Source organism: Vipera berus (assembly GCF_964194415.1).
Source record: "Vipera berus genome assembly, chromosome: 6".
NCBI lineage: Eukaryota > Metazoa > Chordata > Lepidosauria > Squamata > Viperidae > Vipera > Vipera berus.
Genome location: NC_138208.1, coordinates 2267371 through 2292374, shown reverse-complemented (window position 1 = coordinate 2292374; position 25004 = coordinate 2267371). Strand labels below are relative to the sequence as shown.

Sequence of the window (25004 nt, the reverse complement as noted above, 5' to 3'; positions counted from 1 at the left end):
TTCCTGCCTAAATGTAGAACCTTACTTTTTTCACCATTGAATTTCATTTTGTTAGATAGTGCCCAGTGTTCGAGTCTGTCCAGATCCTCCTGTATCTTAAGCCTATCTTCTGGAGTATTGGCTATCAAAATCTCTATATACTTGCTCCAGACTGTACTCAAGGTTCTTTGGATCTTAAGGGAAGACACAAAATGTGCCATTTGCAGACAGAGAGAGAGAGAGAGAGAGAAAATCTGGACTCCATCTGTTTGTTCACACAGAGCCACACCTGGCCCCTGCTTAACAGCAGTACCAACAATTAGCAACAAGGGGATTATTAGCACTAGATTTTCATCTGGATTAACCCACAAAAGATGTCATCTACTGTACACAATCACATGTGCGAGATGTAGGAATTTCCTGACATTTAGAACAATTAACCAGTGGAACAACCTGCCTCCAGAAGTGGTGAATGCTTCAACACTGGAAGTTTTTAAAAAGAGACTGGACAGCCGTTTGTCTGAAATGGTATAGCGTCTCCTGCCTCCAAGGTTCTTCCAACTTTTTTTATTATCATTATTATCACTCTCTCTTTCAGTCTCTCTTTTATTTCTCTCTCTCTCTTTCTCTCTCCTCTCTCTCTCTCTCTCTCTGTCATCTTGCCTTTATTATTTTACAAATTCCTTCCTCCTATTTTTTTCCCCTACAATAACCAACCTGGGCAGTGGGTTGGGCTGAGAAAGCACGACTGGCCCCAAAGTCAGCAAGCTGGCTTTCCTGTCTAAGGTGGGACCAGAGGTCACTGTTTCCTGGTGTATTTGGCCCAAAATTACCTAGCACGGCTTCGGTGGGACTGGAACTCAAGATCTTCTGCTTTCTAGCCTGGTGACTTAACCTAAGGTAAGGTAAAGGTAAAGGTTCCCCCGCACATCTGTGCTAGTCGTTTCCAACTCTAGGGGCCGGTGCTCATCTCCCTTTCAAAGCCGAAGAGCCAGCGCTTGTCCGAGGACGTCTCCGTGGTCATGTGGCCGGCATGACTAGACGCCAAAGGCGCACGGAATGCTGTTACCTTCCCACCGTCATGGTCCCTATTTTTCTACTTGCATTTTGACGTGCTTTCGAACTGCTAGGTTGGCAGAAGCTGGGACGAGTAACAGGCGCTCACTCTGCATTTTTACGTGCTTTCGAACTGCTAGGTTGGCAGAAGCTGGGACGAGTAACAGGCTTAACCTAGCTCTCAACAATTATGTGCAGAATTATTATTTTTTTAGTTTATGATGCTCCCCCCTTCTTTCTTTACGAGGACATGCACTTTAAATGAATATTGGGATTGTGATCTTGCTCCAGGAAATATCGTTGTAGCTAAATTAACACTGTAGAGGGAACAGGAACTGCACACGATGTGCCCTTGTGAGGATGCTCCAGCCTGCCTCTGCCACGGGGTCTTTTGAGACCGTGAAGAAGTTTCATAGGGTCACCTTTTGCCCGATGAGCTGGTCCATAAATCCTAACCAACAGCCCTCCCTTTTCAAGGTAACACAAGCCAGATGAACGCTGTCCACCTTGGAAAGAAAGCAGAGGCCAGGGTGTTGCTGGCAGGGGACAAAAGTTGTGCAACTGCATTTTAAAAGGGCCGTCGGCGAAAGGGGAGATCCGATAGAAAAGGCTTTGGAGAAACTTGTCTCTCTTCCCTTTAAATCTGATCTGGGCAGTCCAGGAAACGAAAGCCTGAAACTATTCAGGTTCAGGATAGAAAACAGATGATCTGATGCACAGAAAATCTACAGTTGGAGCTTCACAGACCTGCAAGGGGAACACATGTCAGCAATCCATGCAGCATTTCAAGGAAGGGCGGTGGTGGGGGGCGGTGTAGGGAGAACTTTTAGGCTTTTGATACTTAACACTTTGGCCAGAGGATAAAAAGAAGGGCAGCCCAAATTGCAAATTGAATATTTTCCCAGGCAACTTACAGATGTCCCCTCCGCCACCCTACCCCCACTTATAACTTACTAGTCCTTCTGATTAGGTAGTCTTTTTAGCATTTTGTCATCCAGGGGACAGTTGCAGTGATGCATATTGTATACACACACACACACACACACACACGCACGCACACTCCCCTTCTATCTTTGACTCCATTTTACTCTTTCATGAGTTTCTGGCAGTCCTTAGTGGCAAACATCACTTTCCCCTTTCCTTCAGCTACAAAACCTGAGACAACGAGTAACAACAACAACAACAACAACAACAACAACAACAACAACAATAACAAGAAGAAGAAGAAGAAGAAGAAGAAGAAGAAGAAGAAGAAGAAGAAGAAGAAGAAGAAGAAGAAGAAGAAGAAGAAGAAGAAGAAGAAGAAGAAGAAGAAGAGTTTCTCTGCGTCCTTTGCTACAGCCTGCTTGTGGACATCTGGATTTCTGTAGCCTTTTTAGAGTAGCGCTACTTGGAGATAACTATACATAGAAAAATAGAATAATAAGATTGGGAGGGACCTCGGAAGTCTTCAAGCACTTGCTCAAGGGAGGAGGCCCTACACCATTTCAATCCGGTCTCTTCTTGAAAACCTCCAGCGATGGAGCAGCCCCAACTGGGATCTCTCTTTAATGATCTTCCACCCAAAACGTCTCATCCTGCCATCAGGCGCTTTGAAAAATAGCTTGTGACAGACCTTGAAGAATCACCCCTGGTCCTTCTCTTCATTAGACTAGGCTTTCCTTCAGCTACAAAAATCCAGACAACAGTTAGAGGCAACAAAGAACAGGAGTTCTTTGTGTATTTCTGCAGCAGTCAAATGGAGTTTTGTAGCCCTGTTAGAGTAGCACTCCTTGAGGATAATACATAATTCTTGATGGAAAAAAGCCCCATCAAAAGGAAGTCTCCTTCGTCAGCCTGGAATCAGCGCAGTGGTTTTCCTCTACAATGTACCCCCAATGAACTTTTAAAACTTTTTCATTTTCAAACTAATTAGTTTTATACATTAGTCATGAAAGGGCTGTCCACCTTTGGCTGGGTTAGGAAGCAAGAAAATGGACAAATCCTAGCCAACGAGGATGGGTAAAAGCGACCGATTTTGAGTTTTCTTAATTTTACATTTTGGCAGGTCTTCCAAATTGGATGCATTAGTTTTGTAGGGGTATTTTTTTTTCCAGACTTTTACTAAAGTGTTTATGTATGGCAGGACACCTCTCTTCGAATGTAGGCCTTCTTGTTTAAAATTTTGCTGGAGGTAGCGCTGTTATAAACCGTGTGCTTATTATTTATGTGTCTTAATATCGTAAATGTAAAAGTTTATGCCAACAACTTGTACATTCATCATTTTAATAGATAAATGCACGCTGTAAATTTTGCTATTACAGATAGATACAGTATGTTTATATGTTTGTGTGTGTGTCTGTGTGTGTGTGAGAGAGAGAGAGAGAGGGAGGAGGAGGAGGAGGAAGAGGAGGAGGAGGAGGAGGAGGAGGAGGACTGTGGGATCCTTGGTGTTCTCTGAGTTTGGTGGTTTTCTTGCCAACATTTTATGACCAGCTAGGTAACATCATCAGTGCTAGAAGGAAAGGGGGGTTATTTTTATTTTATTTTATTTTAATTCCATTTATATCCCGCCCTTTTCCGAAGACTCAGGGCGGCTTACAAGCTTAGCAGTAGCCTTCATTCTATGTATATGCCTGCTTATTAGGGCCTTTCACACACACACCCAAGCGGCATTATTACAAAGTCAGCTTGATTGCCCCCAACAATCTGGGTCCTCATTTTACCTACCTCGGAAGGAGGGAAGGCTGAGTCAACCTTGAGCCTGGTGGGACGCGAACCTGCACTAATTGCAGGCAGCTGGTGTTACTTAAGGAGGCATTAGCCCACTGCTCCACCAAGGTTGTGGAGAGGAGGAGGCAGCAAACTGGATTACAGACTTCACAAAGCCTCATATTTTGAATAATTAAGGTTTAGTTCTGATGTGTTTTGAAAATGCAAAGTTTAGAGGAATTATCTCTGCCAGAGACAAAGCAATAAGCCATAGAATTACAGCCTGATCTAGTAAAGCAGTTTTATTTGCCCAAGAGTTCAGTCTCAACAATCTATTTGAAAACCTCCCTCTGTGCTCCAGAAGGAATATTATCACCACTTCTCCTTGCCATTGCACTGATTCATTTGCCAGCAATATGAATAAGTCAAGCCATAGCTAACAAACATCAAGAACATCATCCAGGCTATCCTCATGGATGCTCCAAAGCTGTATGGAAAAACACCATCCAATACAGAATCACTGCTCAACAGCTACGATAGTGCAATAAAGTTTGGACTGGACACCATCAACGGGGGGGGGGGGCTGGGGGGGAATAGTGAAAAGTGAAGGAATCCAGATGCCCTATGAAAATAAAATGTAGATTCTATATGAAGACGGTCACTACAAATGCTTGAGCATCGTTCAAGCTGACCACATCAAGCAGACTGATGTCAAGAAGTTTAGAGAGTGATTATTTAGAAGATTGTTATTTCCTTCCGGTAGAACTGAAAGGAAATAAAAGTATAATCATCAATTTGTGATTCATAAAATGGTTTTGGAGAGTCGCAAAAGCCAAAAAAAACCCCACAAAAAACCCCAAGCAATTTACATGCAGCATGGTCCGGATTGATTATTAAAAGGCATTCGATTCATTACCATATTGTTGGATCATCAAATGCTTAAAAACAACTGTATCAGTAAAAACAGTACAATGTTTATAGAGAAAAAAAAGAATGAAGCAGAGGAAAACAGAATTGTTGCCTGGAAATGAAAAATACGGACTTTTCAGCATTCGGAGGAGCATCTTCCAGGGTGTCACAAATTTATCACCCTTATTATTTGTCACTGCTATGACCTCACTTTCAGTGGTTCAGAAGAAAACAAATCTTGGTTATCAAACAGAAAAAAAAATGCTAATAAAACCTCACATTTGCCTTTTTACAGATGGCCTGAAGCTTTAATGGAAAATCAGAAACCAAAATGGACTCATTGACAAGTGGTGTGTTTTTAGTGCAGATGTATCAACAGAATTTGGGCTAGAGAAATGTCCTGTAGTATCAATAAATCAGGGTAAAAATCACCAAGTGATGGAAATTGAAATGCCAAACGGCCAAACCGTCGGGAGACATCAAGATGAAATCCACAAGTATCTGGGCTTTTTATAGTTGGATACCATCAAGTAAAATAATGATTAGCAAAGCATGGATTCGAAGAGCGAGAAAATTGCTAAAGATGAAACCGAATGCTGGAAACACCATCAAATACTTGGCCATAGCTGTGATAGGACACACTGCTAGAAATTATTCACTGGACACAAGTCAAACTGGACAGTTTCAGCCAAAACCTAATTTCTACAGAAAGATCGAGGGGGAAACGGGTAAACATAAAACCTGACAATGGCTTACGACTGGAACATTGCACCAGTTGCGGCCCTATCTAGACCGGGATGCCTTGCGTACAGTCACTCATGCGCTCGTGACCTCTCGTTTGGACTACTGCAATGCTCTCTACATGGGGCTGCCCTTGAGGACCACTCGGAGGCTCCAACTGGTGCAGAATGCAGCCGTGCGAGTTGTGTTGGGGGTCTCCCGATACTCCCATGTTACACCTCTGCTCCGCGAGCTGCATTGGCTGCCAGTTGCCCTCCGGGTGAGATTCAAGGTGCTGGTGATGACCTATAAAGCCCTACATGGCATGGGTCCGGATTACCTACGGCAGCACCTGCGGCCGGCATCAACTTCCCTCCGTCCAGTGCGCTCCCACAGAGAGGGCCTCCTCAGGGTGCCGTCAGTCAGGGATTGTCGACTGGTGGCCCCCAGGGGGAGAGCATTCTCTGTGGGCGCGCCAGACCTGTGGAACCACTTACCGGTTGAGCTCCGGATGGCCCCCGACCTTCGCTCCTTCCGGCGCGATTTAAAAACTTATTTATTTGAACAATCTGGCCTGGTTTGATGGGTTTGGGGTTGGGTCTAATTTTAGCATAGTTTTAATCATTGTATTATATTGGGCATGATTAATGATTAAATTCTTTTAATTTCTTTTAACTTTTGTATTTATTTTCTGATATTTATTGCCCTGTACACCGCCCTGAGTCCTTCGGGAGAAGGGCGGTATAAAAATTTAATAAAACTAAACTAAACTAAAGCTAAACATTAAAAAAAGAAAAAAAAAGAAACCAATTGTTTGATTCTGGTTGCTCAAGAGCCAGCTGTTTAAACTAAAGCAATCAAGTCCAGAATTAAAGGGGAAAAAAATCCTCAAATGATTCTAAGAGCAGATTGGGAAAAAACGCCAAAGAGACACTGGATCGTATGCATAGCTCGTGCACAAAGCTCACTACAACATCTACAAAAATTATCCTATGCCAGGAAGGAAAAATTGGTTTGGAACGTAGGGTTGAAAAAGCAGTTGAAAATGAACAGGAGAAAGCGTGGATCGTAGATTAGTGAGGGATAGTAGATTAGAAGCCAAAGGATTCTTTGAGAAGATCATAAAGTATCCAGTTCTGAAAACTGAAGCTGAAAGATTATGGCATAAACCAGCTATGGTGGTCCCAATGATTACGGGGTGCCAAAATCTCAGGCGGCACTTAGACAAACTGTGCAATTGACAAAATTCCATCTTTACATTACAGAAAGTCATAACTGCTTGGATCTGCGCGTAAAGTACAACCATAGATCACAACATATTAGAGCGCAATGCGTAGCAAGTTAAAGACCGGGCAACCGTGATTCCATACGGTTGCATATATAATAATAATACACTGATTCCAGACCAGTGGATCATCCTTTTGTGCAATCTCTGTCAAGGTTAATCAGCTGTAAAAGATTGGGAGAACGTCAGCTTTGGTGGTGCCTTGCTTGTTTAAAAGTCTTTTAACGGCAGACTTATTTGCAATGCCCAGCCCGTAGTTACAACTTTCATACCGACCCAAGTGAGGCTGCAAGTATTTTACCTTCCGTTCATTCATTTCCTTGCTTTCACCTTCATATTCGCCCTGAAAAATCAAGGATACGTGTTAAAATACATGTTTGGTAGTAACATCAGATTCTACGTAGACATTTTTTAAGCCAAGCACTCTGCATAAAAATTGCTCTTTTGTCCAGACCTATAATTGGCTTGCAGCTCAGATGAGTGTTTATTTTACATTGCCCACCGAACTATCGAGAGTAATCCCAAAAGTGCTTTTTGTCAACGCTGCTAACAAGGAGGATTTATACTCCTTGCAGACAGCTGGTCCTTTGCCTTCTTTTAGCGAGTTGTTGAGGCACTGGGAGGTTTACCTGTGTCCTCAGGGTCACCTGAGTGGTGCAAATGGCTGTGGAGACTTCTCCAAGTGGCCTCAATGACTCTCTTAAAAAATGCAAATGACCGGCTGTCTGCAAGGAGTATAAATCTTTCCATTCCCCACCATCCCAGTCAGAGCCGAAGAAGCTTCTTGGATGAGAAACGAAACGTCTTCAAAGAAAATCAAGAAAGTCCAGTTGCCTCATGCAAAAAAACAAAAAAACAAAAACATTTTTGGGACAACCCTGACCTGGAGGACTGAGAATCTCCCAAGATATCAAGAGTAATTTTTCTCTTTATCTCATAAAATGAAAGTGCTGGCCTAGATTTCTTAAACTCCCCAAGGTATTTTACTGATAAAGCTCATGATTTTATTGAGCAAGTTCCAAAGGCAATATTAATCACACTAGGTTCCCATTTCCCTCTCCACTTTATCACCTTCTAATCCTGCCTTCATTATCTCGCTTTACCCCGAAGACGTCCTGAAGCCTCGAACTAACTGGTGGACGGTTGATAGGTGTTAGGGTGGTGTTAGGCAGAAGAAATATTTTATAGAATGTATTCAACAAATAGAACCTGTAGCAGCACCATCAAATCAAATTGCTGTCGGCGGGGAAGAATAATCTGTACTGTCTTTGTTGGGCACGGAGAGAGAAGACCTCAAGGCTCCAAAAAGTAGCATTTGATGGCAAATCTTAAGTTTCTCTCAAAACCTTGATGCTTTTGTAGGGTCCTTTGGCTCCCAATGTTATGCTATAGGCCAAGTCTCCTGCTTGAGCAGGGGGCTGGACTAGAAGATCTCCAAGATCCCTTCCAGCTCTGTTCTGTTCTATTCTGTTCTGTTCTGTTCTGTTCCTTATTCTTTCGTATTCTCTATTCTGTTCTGTTCTGTTCTGTTCCGTTCCGTTCCATTCCATTCTATTCTACTCTACAATCTGTCCATTCCATTCCACTCCACTCCACTCCACTCCACTCCACTCCACTCCACTCCACTCCACTCCACTCCACTCCACTCCACTCCACTCCATTCCATTCCATTCCATTCCATTCCATTCTATTCTATTCTATTCTATTCCACTCCACTCCACTCCACTCCACTCCACTCCACTCCACTCCACTCCACTCCACTCCACTCCACTCCATTCCATTCCATTCCATTCCAAATTCTATTCTATTCTATTCTATTCTATTCTATTCTATTCTATTCTATTCTATTCTATTCTATTCTATTCTATTCTATTCTATTCTATTCTATTCTATTCTATTCTATTCTATTCTATTCTATTCTATTCTATTCTTACAGTTGTGGGTGCTCCATCTCTGTTTTCAAGAAAAGATTGGACATTTATTTGTCCAGGATAGCATAAAGTCATCTGCCTTGGTCATTGGGGTTGGACTAGAAGACCTCCAAGTTCCCTTCCAGTCCCATGATTCTATGAATTGGGGCAGGCTAAGATGAGTAAGGGAAGAGAAGAGACCTGGAAGACAATGCATGCATTTTCCTTTCCCCCAACATAATATTTGGAACTGAATTTAACATGAAACAAATATTAACAGAACTATCATTCTGAACTCAGTCCTTATAAAAATTAGGATTAAAAGTGTAACATCATGTAGAGGATAAGCTGTTTCATAAACATTATTTGCTATTAATGTGTTAATACCTAAACAAAAGGTATAAGTTAGGATAATATTAGTATGGTGGGGTTTTTTCCCCTGTTTCATTTTGTGTGTCTGTGTGTGTGTGTGTGTGTGTGTTTACCTGCCTTTCAGCAGAATAAGGTGATTCAAGAGATTACCGGAGCTTTAATTTAGAGCTGAGATTAATTTTCCAAATTATTATAACTTTGGGGTAGGAGATTTTGCCCCCGAAAATGCAAAGTTAAACATTAGCCGACATTTGAGTTTTAAAATCCAAATTTAACTTCAGCTGATTGATTTTTTTTCAAATGTTCCGAGATGTTATTTACCTCCAATTATATATCTTCTTCGTTCTTCATTTTAATAAGATTTATGAATGCAATTGGAAGTTATGCTGCTATTGAAAAGGCACCATAACTTAAAAACTGACGCAGATGCCAAATATTTACTGAACGCTAAATGATGTGATTCTTTTTTATGTAGAATATATACATTATCATTTCATCAAAAGGATGATATGAAATATTTAACCCACCATATTGCCCATAAAAATCCAATCAACGTTATTGTCTTTTAGGGAATGTGTTCTTAATCCACCAGGATACCTAAATGATTCCATTTTGGGCAATTTTTCAAGGTTTATGAATGCTGGCCTCTAAAACCAGGAATGACTCCATACGCCAAACATCCTTATACTCCTTGCTAGCCTTCTTTGGTGAAAGAGACAGGCTGATACAATAGGGAAGTCCAGTTACTCAAGAAATAAAGGCAGTGAAATAAAATCCCATCCTTGCAGTCTGAAACAGGCTAGTATTCCCAATGGTTTGTGTATCAGATTTCTGGGGCTACATTTTTCAATCCAGGAAGAGAATAAATATACCTTGATCTAAAGGTATGTTTTCATTTTTTTAAAAAAAATAACAAGCTGATGTTATAAAGCAGTGTTTCAGACACTGGCCACTTTAAGACGTGTGGACTTCAATTCCCAGAATTCCTCAACCTGCCATGTTGCCTGGGGAAATTCTGGGGATTGAAGTCAGCATGACTTAAAATGGCTAAGTTTGAGAAAGACTGTTATAAAGTGGTGTAGGTGGCATGGGGGATGGGAGCCTTGGTGGAGCAGTGGGATAATGCCTCCTTAAGTAACACCAGCTGCCTGCAATTAGTGCAGGTTCGAGTCCCACCAGGCTCAAGGGTGACTCAGCCTTCCATCCTTCCGAGGTAGGTAAAATGAGGACCCAGATTGTTGGGGGCAATTAAGCTGACTTTGTAATAATGCCGCTTGGGGTGTGTGTGTGAAAGCCCTAATAAGCAGGCATATACATAGAATGAAGGCTACTGCTAAGCTTGTAAGCCGCCCTGAGTCTTCGGAGAAGGGCGGGATATAAATGGAATTAAAAAAAATAATAATAAAAAAAGATGGGCAGATCAATCTTAAAGATTGGCTCTTCTAGATGGTTGGCTGCATGACAGCCCAGAGTATCAAGAAAGGAGAATGTCTGTAGCTCAGGGTGGACATGAGGAGTCTTTGGTGATCTCTGAGCTTGCTTGTTTTCTTGCAGACATTCCATTACCCAAACTAGGTAACATCATCAGTGGTAGAAGGGTTTGTGGAATGAGGAGGAGGAGGAGGAGGAAGAGGAGGAGGAGGAGGAGGAGAAAGGACTGTGGGGTCCTTGATGTTCTTTGAACTTTGTGGTTTTTTTGCAGTTGTTTCATTACCCAAACATCATCCGTGCTAGGATTGCATTGCAAGAAAACCACCAAGCTCAGAGAACGCCCTGAGTCCTAGGGTCTGTGACATTTTCAGAGACTATCCCTTCTAATATGTCTTATTTGGAATGTGGGGAGGTGGGACACAAACCTGGAGATGTCTCCCAGTTCTGCCATTCTTTCTCCTTAGCTGGAACAGGTTCTTCCTAGTGGGTGTCTCAGACTTTTCAAAACTCACTTGAATATATCCCAAAGGTGCTTTTTCACAAGGCAAGGAGACTTCCTTGTTTTCCTTTGAAGGCGTTTCGCTTCTCATCCAAGAAGGTTCTGGATGGTGGAGGATGGAAGGCTTTGTATTTCTTGCAGACAGCTGCTCTTTGTCATTTTTAAAGAGAGTCATTGAAGCCACCTGGAGGTTGCAATCAACAACACAGATAAACCTCCAGGTGGCTTCAACAACTCTCTAAAAGAGGGCAAATGACTAGCTGTCTGCAAGGAGTATAAATCTTTCCATTCCCAAACTATCCAGTCAGAACCTGAAGAAGCTTCTGAGATGAGAAGCAAAACCTCTTCAAAGAAAAACAAGAAAGTCCAGTTGCCTCCTGAAAAAAGCACCTTTGGGACAACCAAGATCTGGATGAGTGAGAACCTCTGTAGACACTTGAATATGGGCAGTTCTCAATTTATGACCACAGCTGGGGCCCAGAATTTCCATCACTAAGCAAGATGGTTCTTCTGCGATACACGCCCAATTTTATAGTGATTGTGAAGTGAATCCCTGCGATTGTTCATTGAATCACCTTGGTCGTTAAGCGGGTTTGGCTTCCTCCATTGACTTTGTGTCTGAACCCCTTCTTCTGAACAGGCATTTTTTTTGTCAGGAACCAGCAAAAACGGTTACCTACTGTGATCACATGACCGCAGAACATTGCAATATGGGAGCAGGTTGCCCAATGTGGAAAATATGATCACGTGACCACAGGGGTGGGTGGGGCGGTGCGACCGTTGTAAGTGTGAGAACCAGTCATTACATGCAAGGATGATACTTTTTTTCAGCACCATTGTAACTTTGAACAAACCCTGAACCAACGGTCATAAGTTGTGGCCTGCCTGTATTTTGCAAGAAACTGAAATGTCCAATGCGCTAGTTACCACATATCGAAAAGTGGATTCCACGATGCTATAGTTAAAATTCAAACTTTTTCTCACCCATGCTGTTTTTGGCTTTTGAACTATAGGTGCGCTTCAAAATTTCATGTACCTGTGTTTGAGAAAAGGAACAGAAAAAGAAAAAAGAAAAATCACTCACAGACGATTCTCCAAAATTGTTGTTGGTGTTCTGTACCGGCCCTGCAGATAAGGCAGGGACAATCCCTTTTACAAGAAGGCAAGAGGCTGGAACTAAGCCTGCCAAATTTATTAACATAAAAACATAAACAGAGCAAAGAGAGCAAAGAGAGCAAACACGAACCATGAAACAGGAACTATTCAAACGGTTGCCTTCAGCAAACCAGCCCTCCCACGCATTCCCCCTTAAATACAGTTCAGGGCATGGCTTCTCTCTGCCTCCTTCCGAGGTGCCCCATTGCCTTCCTCTGTTTACTCCTGATTGACTGCCTCCTGCGTCGGGCGTCCTTGAACAGGGCCAGCTGTGGGTCATCTTCATCCACGCTGTCAGGCTGGGTCTCCGTCGTGACCAGGTGGGAGGGGCCTGGCTGAGGGCTCTCATCAGCAAGCTCTCCAACACCCTCAGCAACCTCTCCAACACCCCCCTCCTCCTCCTCTGAATCATCCGACCCAAATGCCGAACCCACAGGCTGACCCTGAATCACAACAGTTGGGGGCAACACACTGTAAACCACTTAGCACTATGAAGCAGTATATAATTTTAAGCCCTATCACTATCGCTATTTAAGCCATGATGACTCAGTGATTAGAATGCAGCATTGCAGGCTGACTCTGCCCACTGCCAGGAGTTTGATCCTGACCGGCTCAAGGTTGACTCAGCCTTCTATCCTTCTAAGGTCAGTAAAATGAGGACCCAGATTGTTGGGGACAACAGGCTGACTCTGTAAACCTCTTACAGAGGGCTGTAAAGAAGTGTGAAATGGTATATAAATGCTGTTGCTAAGTCTTAAGGGAGGGAGGGAGGGAGGAAGGGAAGGAGGGAGGGAGGGAGGGAGGGAGGAAGGAAGGAAGGAAGGAAGGAAGGAAGGAAGGAAGGAAGGAAGGAAGGAAGGAAGGAAGGAAGGAAGAGCCATGGTGGTGAAGTGGCTTGAATTCAGTATTGCAGGCTGACTGCCCACTGCCAGGAGTTTGATCCTAACCAGCTCAAGGTTGACTCAGCCTTCCATCCTTCCATGGTTGTTAAAATGAGTACCCCGATTATTGGGGGCAAAACACTGACTCTGTAAACTGCTTAGAGAGGGCTGTAAAGCACAGTGAAGTGATATATAAGTCTTAAGTGCTATCGCTGTTGCTATTAGCTGAAATTCTGAGCCCTCTGCCCTTGAATCAGCACTTCAAAATAGGAAAGCTCTTTGTTTCTCTTACTGCTAAAGGGATGGAAAGCATTCTAAGCCGTAAGCCAAGAATAGCCTCCTTGTGGATTTACTTACAATTCGACTGCGGGTGCCATTGTCAAAAAATGTATCTTTATCTTGAATGTTGTACCTTGAAACACGAAAAAAAGGGGGGAATTATAAGTGGTCATGTAATGCCCTACAGAACAGCATTAAGACTCTTTTTATTCAGATGCTACAGGTTCTAGTAGTACAAAATAAATAAATAAACAAACCTGACTTTCCTCAAGCACAAAAGGCAGAAACATTTTACAAGGAGAAGGTTAGGGTGCTGTAAAACAGCATTGCTAAATCGCTTATAGGATTTTTTGTCTGACAAGCTTCCAGTAATAAAAGAGTTCTCAGTTCGTGATTCCTTCCCGTCGGGTGTAAATAATCAGGAAGACTCACTGAGTTCAAAGGACAGAAGAGTTTCTAAATGCTACCTATAAATAAGAATCTGATCAACTAAAAGGTCAAAGCTAAATTGGTGCTAGAGTCTCTTGTGGCTGCACAATAATTCCAAACTAATGACACATTTAACCCCACCTTCCAGATCATTATAGATTATCCCCTACACTTCCCTTCCCAAGGATTCGGAAGGTTGACATGATTACAGTTACTCTATTTTACACATTTGAAGCCGTGGTTTCTAAAATCCCAAGTAATTCATATTTCTTCTGAATAGAACACAAGGTGCATGCTCAGAGGCCAGAGGTATTTTTTTTATTAAGAAGAAAAATCAGGAGCTCGTAGCATCTTTTAAGGGTGGCATATTTTGTCCGTTGTAGCTTTTAACAAGATATCCTAGTTGCAGCTTTTAACAAGATATGCTAGTGTGCAAATGTGCAACCAGATTTCTGATTTTGTCTGCCATGGAAATGGCTCTTTTCCCACTGATGTTTTCACAAAATGAGTACCCCCCCAAAAATACAAAAGGGTCAGATATTCCTAGTACAAGATAGCTTGAAGGGGAAAAAAAATCTCCCAACCCCAAAGATAATCTTTGTTGGTTCTATCTGCCCTTCCTTCTCCCATTAGAACCTACCACCGGTTAAAGATGATCATTTGTTCCTGATGTGGGGATGCCAAAGTTTGGGAAAACAGTGGCCAGTGGAGCATGGGTTTAAGAATTCTTTCCCCAGAGTTTTTGAGCGAGCGATGGCTCAAAATGAAAGTGAGTTAGCTTTTAGTGGAGCCAATGAACACAGTAAAAAGTGAATGAATCGGCTCCACAAACTTCTCTCTGGATTAAGGGGAGGATTTCGGATTGCCCAGATGCTCCCTGCAATGTGATTATAAAACAACAGTCTCTGGTAGGTTTTAGAGATTTGGAAGCCAGGTGAAGCAGCTTTGCCCAAGTTGTAATTTGAAGCCTTCACAAGGATGGTGGATTTGCCCACTTCCCCTCTTAATCACTTGGAAATGGCTCACAAATTGCTTTTTTCTTTTCTTTTCTCTTTTCTTTACTTTGATGTCAAGAACCTTCAGATGGACAGCTTCAATACACTGGGTGGTTTTCCTTCAACCCACAACAAAAGAACCTTTGTTTCAAACTTTTTTTTTTTAGTTTGGAGATCAGCAGCCTAAGGATGATTAGAAGCTTTTAAACAGACCAAGGGCTAAATGGGCTAGAGATAAGCTTTTGCAATATTCGTGAGAATACTCCCTGTAGTTTGTTTAAAATCTGATTAAAATACATGAAGATTTTGAGTTTAAGGGTAAGAAATCTCATCCTCTCTGGGTGAGAGAAAACTTGATACAGGAAGACTTCACAGGCTGATTACTAGAGGCAATCAAAAACAATTAACGCTTTGATATATTTTTGTAGCTCAGGTTTTAATTGTGATATCCTTGATGCTCTCTGAGCTTGGCGGCTTTCTGGCAGATATTTCATTACCAGACTAGGTAATATCATCAGTACTAGTAGGGGGTGGGGTAAACTCTCAGATTACATACTAGTGGCTTGTCCTGTCAGTTCAGTTCTGGGCTACATACATTCTCTTCTATCGAAGCTTTAATTCTGTTTGATTGCCTCTAGTAATCAGCCAGCAAACTCTTTTATTTTATTTATTTTATTTTAATTCCATTTATATCCCGCCCTTCTCCGAAGACTCAGGGCGGCTTACAAACTTAGCAGTAGCCTTCATTCTATGTATATGCCTGCTTGTTAGGGCTTTCACACACACACCCCAAGCGGCATTATTACAAAGTCAGCTTATTGCCCCCAACAATCTGGGTCCTCATTTTACCTACCTCGGAAGGATGGAAGGCTGAGTCAACCTTGAGCCTGGTGGGACTCGAACCTGCACTAACTGCAGGCAGCTGGTGTTACTTGAGGCATTAGTCCACTGCTCCACCAAGGCCCTAGTATCTTGTATCAAGTTTTCTCTCACCCAGAGTGGGCGAGCTTTCTTACCCTTAAACTCAAAAGCTTGCCTCCAGAAATCATGGGCTCTCCATCACTGGTGGTTTTTAACAAGAGACTGGACAGTCACTTGTCTGGGATGGTATAGGTTCTCCTGCTTGAGCAGGGGGCTGGACTAGAAGACCTCCAAGGTCCCTTCCAGTTCTGTTATTCTATTCTATTCTATTCTATTCTATTCTATTCTATTCTATTCTATTCTATTCTATTCTATTCTATTCTATTCTATTCTATTCTATTCTATTCTATTCTATTCTATTCTATTCTATTCCATTCCATTCCATTCTTTTCTTATTTCTTATTCTATTCTATTCTATTCTATTCTATTCTATTCTATTCTATTCTGTTCTGTTCTGTTCTGTTCTGTTCTGTTCTGTTCTGTTCTGTTCTGTTCTATTCTATTCTATTCTTCCATTGAAACTTTAATAGTAGTACCAGGTCCACTCCCACCAATATTGATAGGGCAAGCCACTAGTATATAAAATGAGAGCAAAGCCCCCTCCCTTCTAGCACTGACGATGTTACCTACTTTGGTAATGAAACGTCTGCAAGAAGACAAGATAGCTTAGAATGGCTGAGAAAAGGATGCTAAAGCTGTTTTGTATTCTTTCATCGATCAAGCGATCAGCATTTTGCCTCTGTGATTCCCAAGCAACCCGCTGCTGTACATCAGCATTTTTCAAACTTGGCAATTTTAAACAATATAGACTTCAACTTCCAGAATGGCTGAAGAATCCTGGGAGTTGAAGTCCACGCAACGTAAAGTAGCCAAGTTTGAAAAAGATTTCTCTGCGCCCTGCTCGATTAGCATCTACTCCATTTCCGCCGAAGTAATTTGGATTAAATACTTCCTCGGTCCCATCACCCAGTCTGTCAAATACTCACAAATATATTTTTTCTCTGGAAAAGGGGTAAGATAAATTCTTCATCCTAGTGGTGTTTTGCTGTGGCACTTTAGGCTGCAGTGGCTCGGTAAATTTCTGCCATATGCACGACAGCTTCTTGACAATCCCCCCTTCTTCTTTGATTTCATAAGTCTAGAAAAATAAAAAAACAGCCATCTATCTTCCCATCTCTTTTTCTCCCAAAATGTGGCTAGATGTTTTACTTCTGCTGCCTAAAGGTATCTGCAAAGGTGGCAGTCACAAAGATGCAATCAAATCTCCACCTGTTTTTTTTATGCACGAGTGTGTGGCTGTCCAACTCATGCATACAGACATACAGCACAGGTGTAAAGGAGTCTTCATTAAGGCTGTGCTGTCACTAGCTCAGTGGTGGCGAACTATGGCACACGTGCCAGAGATGGCACTCAGAGCCCTCTTTGTGGGCATGCGTGTCATGTCCCGGAGATGGCAACCTTCCCTCTTCATCCATCTCCCCGATGCATTCCGGCACGGTTGGTTTCCCTCCCCCCCGTCCCATCCCTCCTGGCTTCACATGCTCTCCTTTTCCAGGCCACGACCCACTGCATTGCCTCCTCAGCTGTTGGCTAGCTGTCCAGAGTGTGGCGGTTGAGGAGCGGCAGGCTGTGGCTCCTGACAGACACCGTTGGCCCCCATGCGCTCACTGGCCTCTGTGTGCGGGAGTTGATGGTGTCAGGCAGTAGCTGCCCTGGCCCCTACCTCACCTTGCCTTGCCCCACAGCAATTGGCATACCCACCTTGCCTCACCCTGCAGGACGAGCCTCTGGCCAACCACCCCACCTGCCAGAGACCCCCTGGATCTCCCCCTGCCTGGCCCCAACAGGCATCCCTCCCCATGAGCAACATCAAGGTGATCATGCCCACTTTGGCCACACCCACCCAGTTTGCCATGACCACCACAGTCACACCCACCCAGTGGGCCACGTCCCACCTGGCATCCGGCGATAAATAAGTGGGTTTTGGGTTGCAGTTTGGGTACTCAGTCTCTAAAAGGTTCACCATCACTGCACTATCTCAACTGCAATGAGTTCCACAATCTACTCAAATGAAGCCAACATTAGACCTCAAGGCAAAGGCGAGTCCAGTCCACTAGGCAAAAGAGACAAACCCATAGGCCAAGGCAAGCAAAGGCAACAGCTGAACAGACACAACCCAAAGTTCAAGGTCAGAACACACAGCAAGAAAACAAACATGTTGTTCCCAGCATCACCTCCATCTGTCTGCAGTGCTAAATAGCCAGCTTCTGGTGCAGCCCATCAAGACGGGCGAGGCTGCCTCCTCACGAGTAATCTGGCTGACCTTCTCTGCTCCTGCCTTTTCTCTGCCCTATGAGTTCTTGGATCAGGTGCACCAGGCAGTTCCTCTTCCTCATCACTGATTGGCTACAGCTGGGTGCTTTCCCCACCTGAAGCCTCGGGGCTGTCCTGCTGCAGCTGTGCTTCAGCCAAATCCCACTCAGAGCCATTGACCAACTCCCCTCCAGATGTGCCCTGAAGTGGTTCATCCTCCTCTGAGCTGGCATCTGGAGAAGCGTCTGGGGGAGTCATCACAGAGTGGAGTTTAGTTCACACTGTTATGGCCACCAGCTTATCTTTTGTGACCATACCCTGTAGACCAGGGGTGTCAAGCTGCCGGCCCACGGGACAGATGCGTGACAACGAAACCGTGCCCACCCCACTGGCGGCAATGGGGAAAAAAATCACGATACATCACAACACGTCATGTGATGTTGTGAGTTTGACACCCCTGCTGTAGGCCTATCTGCTACTTCCCTGTTTCTGACATTCAAAAGTGATTTTAAAAAATGGAATTGATCCATACTTACTCTTTTAGTGGGCATTTTGATTTTCAGAATTTCTGCTTCTCGGCTCAGTACATTCCATGGTGCGTGTATTCGGACAAAGCTCAGACCTTGACTCTTATCCTAAAATAAGAAGAAAGAACATATATTGTACCGAAAGCTAGCAAACAAGAAAGCTGTCTCTAAAATGTCCTGTAGTTCTCAGAGGTAGGCAGAAATCACTTTAACTGCTTTAGGGACTGGATTTGAAACCATGGAATAGCCAGCTCTTTAACAGGATTATTTGGTTCAATCAGTGCTGAGATTTTTAAGGAGTAACTCATTAACATCTGATAATTAAAGGGCATCTGTCTATCTATCTATCTATCTATCTATCTATCTATCTATCTATCTATCTATCTATCTATCTCTATCTATCTATCTATCTATCTATCTATCTATCTCTATCTATCTATCTATCTATCATCTATCTATCTATCTATCTATCTATCTATCTCTATCTATCTCTCTATCTCTCTATCTCTATCTATATCTATCTATCTATCTCTATCTATCTCTCTATCTCTCTATCTATATCTATCTATCTATCTATCTATCTATCTATCTATCTCTATCTATCTATCTATCTATCTATCTATCTATCTATCTCTATCTATCTCTCTATCTCTCTATCTCTCTATATCTATCTATCTATCTATCTATCTATCTATCTATCTATCTATCTATCTATCTATCTATCTATCTCTCTCTCTCTATCTATCTCTCTATCTCTCTATCTATCTATCTATCTATCTATCTATCTATCTATCTATCTCTATCTCTCTATCTCTATCTATCTATCTATCTATCTATCTATCTATCTATCTATCTATCTATCTATCTATCTATTTTCACTGGTTTGTTTATTTAACTTTTTATGCTACCCATCTCCCCTGTAAGGTGACTCTGGCTGGCTTACAGATTATAAAAAGGCAAATGGATAAATAATTAAAATATTAAAATGACGCCATTTTTAAAAAAAATAAAACTGTAGGAAAAGAACAGGACTGAGAGACGGGCAACAAGGGGATGACAGCTTTTTACCTGTCAATCACCTTGAAGGGGTGAGTGCCCCCCCCTCTGCCTCTACTTATCTCAGAGTGAGGTTTATCTGGATCCAGCCCTGTTATTTAATTGACTACAGGTAGTCTCCAATTTATGACCACAACTGAGACTAGGAATTCTTTTATTAGGGGAGACATTTGTTAATTTCACAACGTGTGGACAGACTTAGCCACAGTTTTGACGAGGAAAGTGTGACCATCCTAGACACAGCCAAGTCTAAAAATGCTAGGGAATTTCTAGAAGCCTGGCACTCTCGCCTCCTTTATTCATCTTTAGACATATGAAACAGCCCTTGCTTTTCTTCAGGGTTCCAGATTTCCACCAGCAGCTGGGTGTGATTTATACTGCTTAGCCATAGGCTTCGGAGGACAGTTGTCAACATCCAGCTTGAGGATCCAAATAAAACTCCAGGTTCATTCGGTTTCTGAAAATCTTACTGCCTACTGAATACACGGCATGGTAATGTCAAAGCAAAACTAACTCTGAGGTTCCCAGACACCAGTGCATAGAATTAAACAATAATTTCTCTGGCCAAACCCCCACCCTCTCACGTAGTCCATGTAAACAATTTTACTTTGTTATGGGAACCGTCTGCTTCCTCTCCGCACCTGCTGCGGTGGCCTTGAAATGGTTTCAGGCTCTCACTGTCTTCAGCAGAATTGTAGAGGTTTCGTCTCTCCATCTTAACCCACTCTAAAGCAACAACTCTCCCTTCCCACTTACTCTAATGGCAAGTTGAAACAAAAAGGCGAGTAACTGCCAACGTTTCTTTCTTGACAATAGTATTCTTTCTGTAACTCAGGGCTTTCCAAACCTGGCAACTTTAAGACTTGTGGACTTCAACTTCCAGAATTCCCCAGCCAGCCTGAAGTCCACAAGTCTTAAAGTTGCCAAGTTTGGAGACCGCCGAGTTACAGAAAGAAGAATATTGTCCTCCAAATATGTTGTAACTGTAATTGTAACTGCAACTGAACATTTATTCCTTTCTTCCAGGCCAAATGTTGAACTATAGAACGAGTTCTATTATTCCTTATAGTGAAAAAACCAAATACCCCTAAAGAAATGCAGTCGTTTATTTAACATTTTTCTTTAATATGTGTTTATTGTCTGTGGCTATTTTTTCCTCACTACAACCACCATCATTTGAATATTTATTTTCTTGCGTGTTTTTTTTAAATGTCTCCGAGAAGGCAATAATCCTTAAATGGAGAAACTATTCCGTGTGAGAGTTATGAAACAAATTTGCCAAAACTATGCTCTCTTGTAAACGTTATAGGAACTCTTAGCCAGATGTGTATCTGAATGTGTGCTACATTTAGCGATGTGGCTGGGGACCAGATGTGATCATAAGTTGACCAAGACTTCTTTGGAAAGAGAAGGGCTGAGGGAATCTCAGCAGCTTGGCATGGCTCCCTATTGAAATATGGACAATGAGCAGAAGGAATGCTAAGTCAATTTTCTCATCAGATTCTGGAAAGATCTAGTCATCGCTTGAAGCCCTGGAGAAGATGAAGGCCCTCTACTCTCTTAACACAGAACCTTTGTTCCTTTTTTAATTTTTTGTTTGGAACATAGACAGCTCCAAACACTTTTGGGGAGGTGTTTCTGTTGACTATACTTGGAAAGGAAAGGTGACTAACAAGCAATCATGGGAGCGCGTAACACCAGACATGTCGCTAAAAAGCAAAATCGTGAAACTGCGTCTCACTTACTTTGGCCATGTTGTGTGGGAGAATTCACTGGAGAAAGCAATTATGTTTGGAAGAGTTATTGGTAAAAGGCAACCAGGCCATCAAAGGACACGATGGTGGGACAATGTCAAAGCTGACACCAGTCAGAGCACAGAGCAAGAAGTGTGTATAGTCAAGGCCATGGTCTTCCCAGTTGCAATGTATGGCTGTGAAAGCTGGACCGTAAGAAAGGCTGAGCGCCAAAGAATTGAGGCCTTTGAACTATGGTGCTGGAGAAGACTCCTGCGAGTCCCTTGGACTGCAAGGCGATCAAACCGGTCAGTCCTAGAGGAGATCAACCCTGACTGCTCTTTGGAAGGCCAGATCCTGAAGCTAAAACTCAAATATTTTGGCCACCTAATAAGAAGGAGCAGATGATACCACTCTAATGGCAGAAAGTGAAGAGGAACTGAAGAGTCTCTTGTTGCGAGTGAAGAAGGAGAGTGCAAAAGTTGGGTTGAAACTAAACATTAAGAAAACCAAGATCATGGCATCCGGCCCTCTCAATTCCTGGCAAATAGATGGGGAAGAAATGGAGGTAGTGACAGATTTTATTTTCCTGGGCTCCAAGATCACTGCAGATGGGGACTGTAGTCAAGAAATTAAAAGACGCTTGCTCCTCGGGAGGAAAGCCATGGCAAATCTAGACAGCACACTAAAAAGCAGAGACATCACCCTGTCAACAAAAGTGCGTATAGTCAAGGCTATGGTCTTCCCAGTTGCAATGTATGGCAGTGAAAGTTGGACCATAAGAAAGGCTGAGCGCAAAAGAATTGAGGCCTTTGAACTCTGGTGCTGGAGAAGACTCCTGCGAGTCCCTTGGACTGCAAGGCGATCAAACCGGTCAGTCCTAGAGGAGATCAACCCTGACTGCTCTTTAGAAGGCCAGATCCTGAAGCTAAAACTCAAATACTTTGGCCACCTAATGAGGAGGAAGGACTCACTGGAGAAGAGCCTCATGCTGGGAAAGATTGAGGGCAATAGAAGAAGGGGACGACAGAGAATGAGGTGGCTGGATGGAGTCACTGAAGCAGTAGGCGTGAGCTTAAATGGACTCCAGAAGATGGTAGAGGACAGGAAAGCCTGGAGGAACATTGTCCATAGGGTCGCGATGGGTCGGACACGACTTCGCAACTAACAACAACAATAAGAAGGAAGGACTCACTGGAGAAGAGCCTAAGGCTGGGAAAGGTTGAGGGCAAGAGAAGAAGGGGACGACAGAGAATGAGGTGGCTGGATGGAGTCACTGAAGCAGTAGGCGTGAGCTTAAAGGGACTCCAGAAGATGATAGAGGACAGGAAGGCCTGGAGGAACGTTGTCCGTGGGGTTGCGAGGGGTCAGACATGACTTTGCAACTAACAACAACAAGTGCAAGATCAGAAGATGTGGAAAGACCTGGCCCATAGAACAGAACACAGCTGGAAGGGACCTTGGAGGTCTTCTAGTCCAACCCCCTGCTCATGAAGGAGACCCTATACTATTTCAGACAAGGGAATGTCAAGTCTCTTCTTAAAAACCTCCATGATTTCTGAAGGCAACTTCTGTCCCACTGGTTAATTGTCCTCACTGTTAGGAAGTTTCTCCTTAATTTCAGGTTGGTTTTCTCCTTGATCAGTTCCCATCCGTTGCTTCTTGTCTTGCCTTCAGGTGCTTTGGAAAATAAGATGACCCCCCCCTCCTCTTCTTTGCGGCAGCCCCTCCAATATTGGAATACTGCTAGTCATGTCACCCCTAGTTTTCCACACCTTCTCAGCAGTGTTTCATTTATGAATCTCCTTTGGTTTGTTGGAAACACAGTTTTGTAAGAATGATGGCACTTACGAGGGCCCACTTTTGTACTTTAGAAACACGGAGAACCTGAGCAAATATTGGAAATTGTCTTTTTAGATGAAAAAGGAGAGAAATATTTTATTTACGGCACTGGGTTTCCTTCAAAAGCAGCAGGAGATAGGTTTCACCAGAACTACGGGAGACCTTTTAGAAACAAACTAAAAATTGAGACCTACTGTAGCCTCTGCCAGATGACCCAGTTAGCAAAGTAAGCAGCAGAGATAAGAGACAGGAACACACCGAAATAAGATGAGGGGATGGAAGCAGCGATGGTAACACACACTCAGTGAAAAAGATGCCAATCGTCACACTTGTGAAGGAACTTTTAAGAACCATTTCAGTGGAAAAGTCTGGAAGAACGAGAGGAGTAGATTTCAATTGCTGTGTACAATGTTGACTCATTTCCCTCTTACATCTCTCTGAATATTTTCCAGTGCATTCTTTGCACAACACAACTCTTTCTTTCCAAGTTATTGTTTGTGCCGTTGTTATTTCTGGAAGAGCATAATTATGGTAAAAGTGCCATTCCGGGAACAGAACAGCTGCTGGGAGAATAAGGCATAAAACACAGAGTAGAAGTTGTATTATGATTTTTTTAAAAAAACAAAAAAAAGAAAGAAAAGGATTTTCTTGCAATATAATCCTTTTCCTCTACAACAGGGGTCTTCAAACTTGGCCCTTTTATGACTCATGGACTTCAACTCCCAGAATTCCTCAGCCAGCATGCCTGGCTGAGAAATTCTGGGAGTTGAAGTCCATGAGTCATAAAAGGGCCGAGTTTGAAGACCTCTGCTCTACAACGTCAACCCACAAATTTAAAGTTTGATTCCTCGAATGGTTGAATTAGAGGGGAACTGGGGTAGTAGGTGGGATAGAGCCATAATACAATCCATAAACCCAACCTTCTGATAAAATCTGATTTTTGCTATACCAGAAAAACCAATAAACAGAAAACAGACACAGGTTCCCCCTGTCCAGTTGTGTCGGACTTTTGGGGTCGGTGCTAATCTCTGTTTCCTACCGAAGAGAGCCACCGTTGTCCAAAGATGCTTCCATGGTCATGCGGCCAGCATAACTACACATAGAGGAACCCATAACACTGTTAACCTTCCCAGCAAAGTGGTACCTATTTATCTACTCGCATTTGCATGCTTTCGGACTGCTAGGTGGGCAAGGAGGTGGAGCAAGGGACAGGAGCTCACCCCATCATGCGGTGCTTGGGTCTCAAACTGCCAGCCTTCCAGTCTACAAGTTCAATGTCTTAACCGCTAGGCCACTGTGCCTCTACTAGTAAACCTTCTAACAAAATAGCAGCAAAGAGGAACACATAGATCTATTGGTCCAAAGATCATGGACTAAAGTTGGCGGTGCCTCCTGAAAAATCAATTGAACCCTTTTGCTGAACTTGGTTGATCTTTACAACTAGCTCTCCAAACCCATTTGCAAAGCCAAGCCTTTAGGCCTTACAAAACAACAACAACAACAACAACAACCACAAGGGCTTGGGGCAGAGACCACCCATTTAAACAAACACCCCCTCCCTACTTTTTCATCTTTAAGAAGGTGAAAGGCAGCACTCCTTGTAGGTCTTCTCATCTACTTCAAACACGTTTTAAAATGAAACTTCCTCCCAAAAACTTTAATAGAAAAAAAATTAACTTGTCCTCAAAATGCATGGATTATTTTACGCATTTCTTTCCATAATGTTGGCCGATGACTGAATAAACATTGCTGGCACTGATATTTTCCATAACACCCAGCCTTGGGACAAATATGCTGGCCAAGAAGACTTCTCCATAGATATTTCCTCAGCTAAGGAGCTGGTTTCAGGCTGGCAAAAGAAGAGACAAGTTTGTACACTCTCCCCTTATTTATTCAAACTATGTGCTGAATACATAAGGAAGAATTGGAAGATTATGAGCATGGTTTGGAAGAATATGAGCATGGTTTTAAAACTGGAGGGAAAAAAACTGTGCGTTGCTGATATAGTTACTCTGAGAAGC

At 42.8% G+C, this 25004-nt stretch overlaps 1 protein-coding gene across 1 annotated transcript in view; it reads right to left on the bottom strand.

Annotated features, from left to right (window-relative positions):
• The window catches only part of ANO2 (anoctamin 2), a gene marked incomplete at its 3' end in the record, with an annotated part of 127770 nt that overhangs the window by 92161 nt on the left and 10605 nt on the right, over positions 1 to 25004 (bottom strand). The window contains exons 2-7 of the mRNA XM_081331309.1: positions 18362 to 18460; positions 16499 to 16650; positions 13246 to 13300; positions 11837 to 11888; positions 8882 to 8937; positions 6942 to 6983 (exon numbers count right to left, since the gene is read on the bottom strand). Coding sequence (XP_081187435.1) covers positions 6942 to 6983; positions 8882 to 8937; positions 11837 to 11888; positions 13246 to 13300; positions 16499 to 16650; positions 18362 to 18460 — 456 coding nt within the window. The remainder of the gene's footprint in view (positions 1 to 6941; positions 6984 to 8881; positions 8938 to 11836; positions 11889 to 13245; positions 13301 to 16498; positions 16651 to 18361; positions 18461 to 25004) is intronic.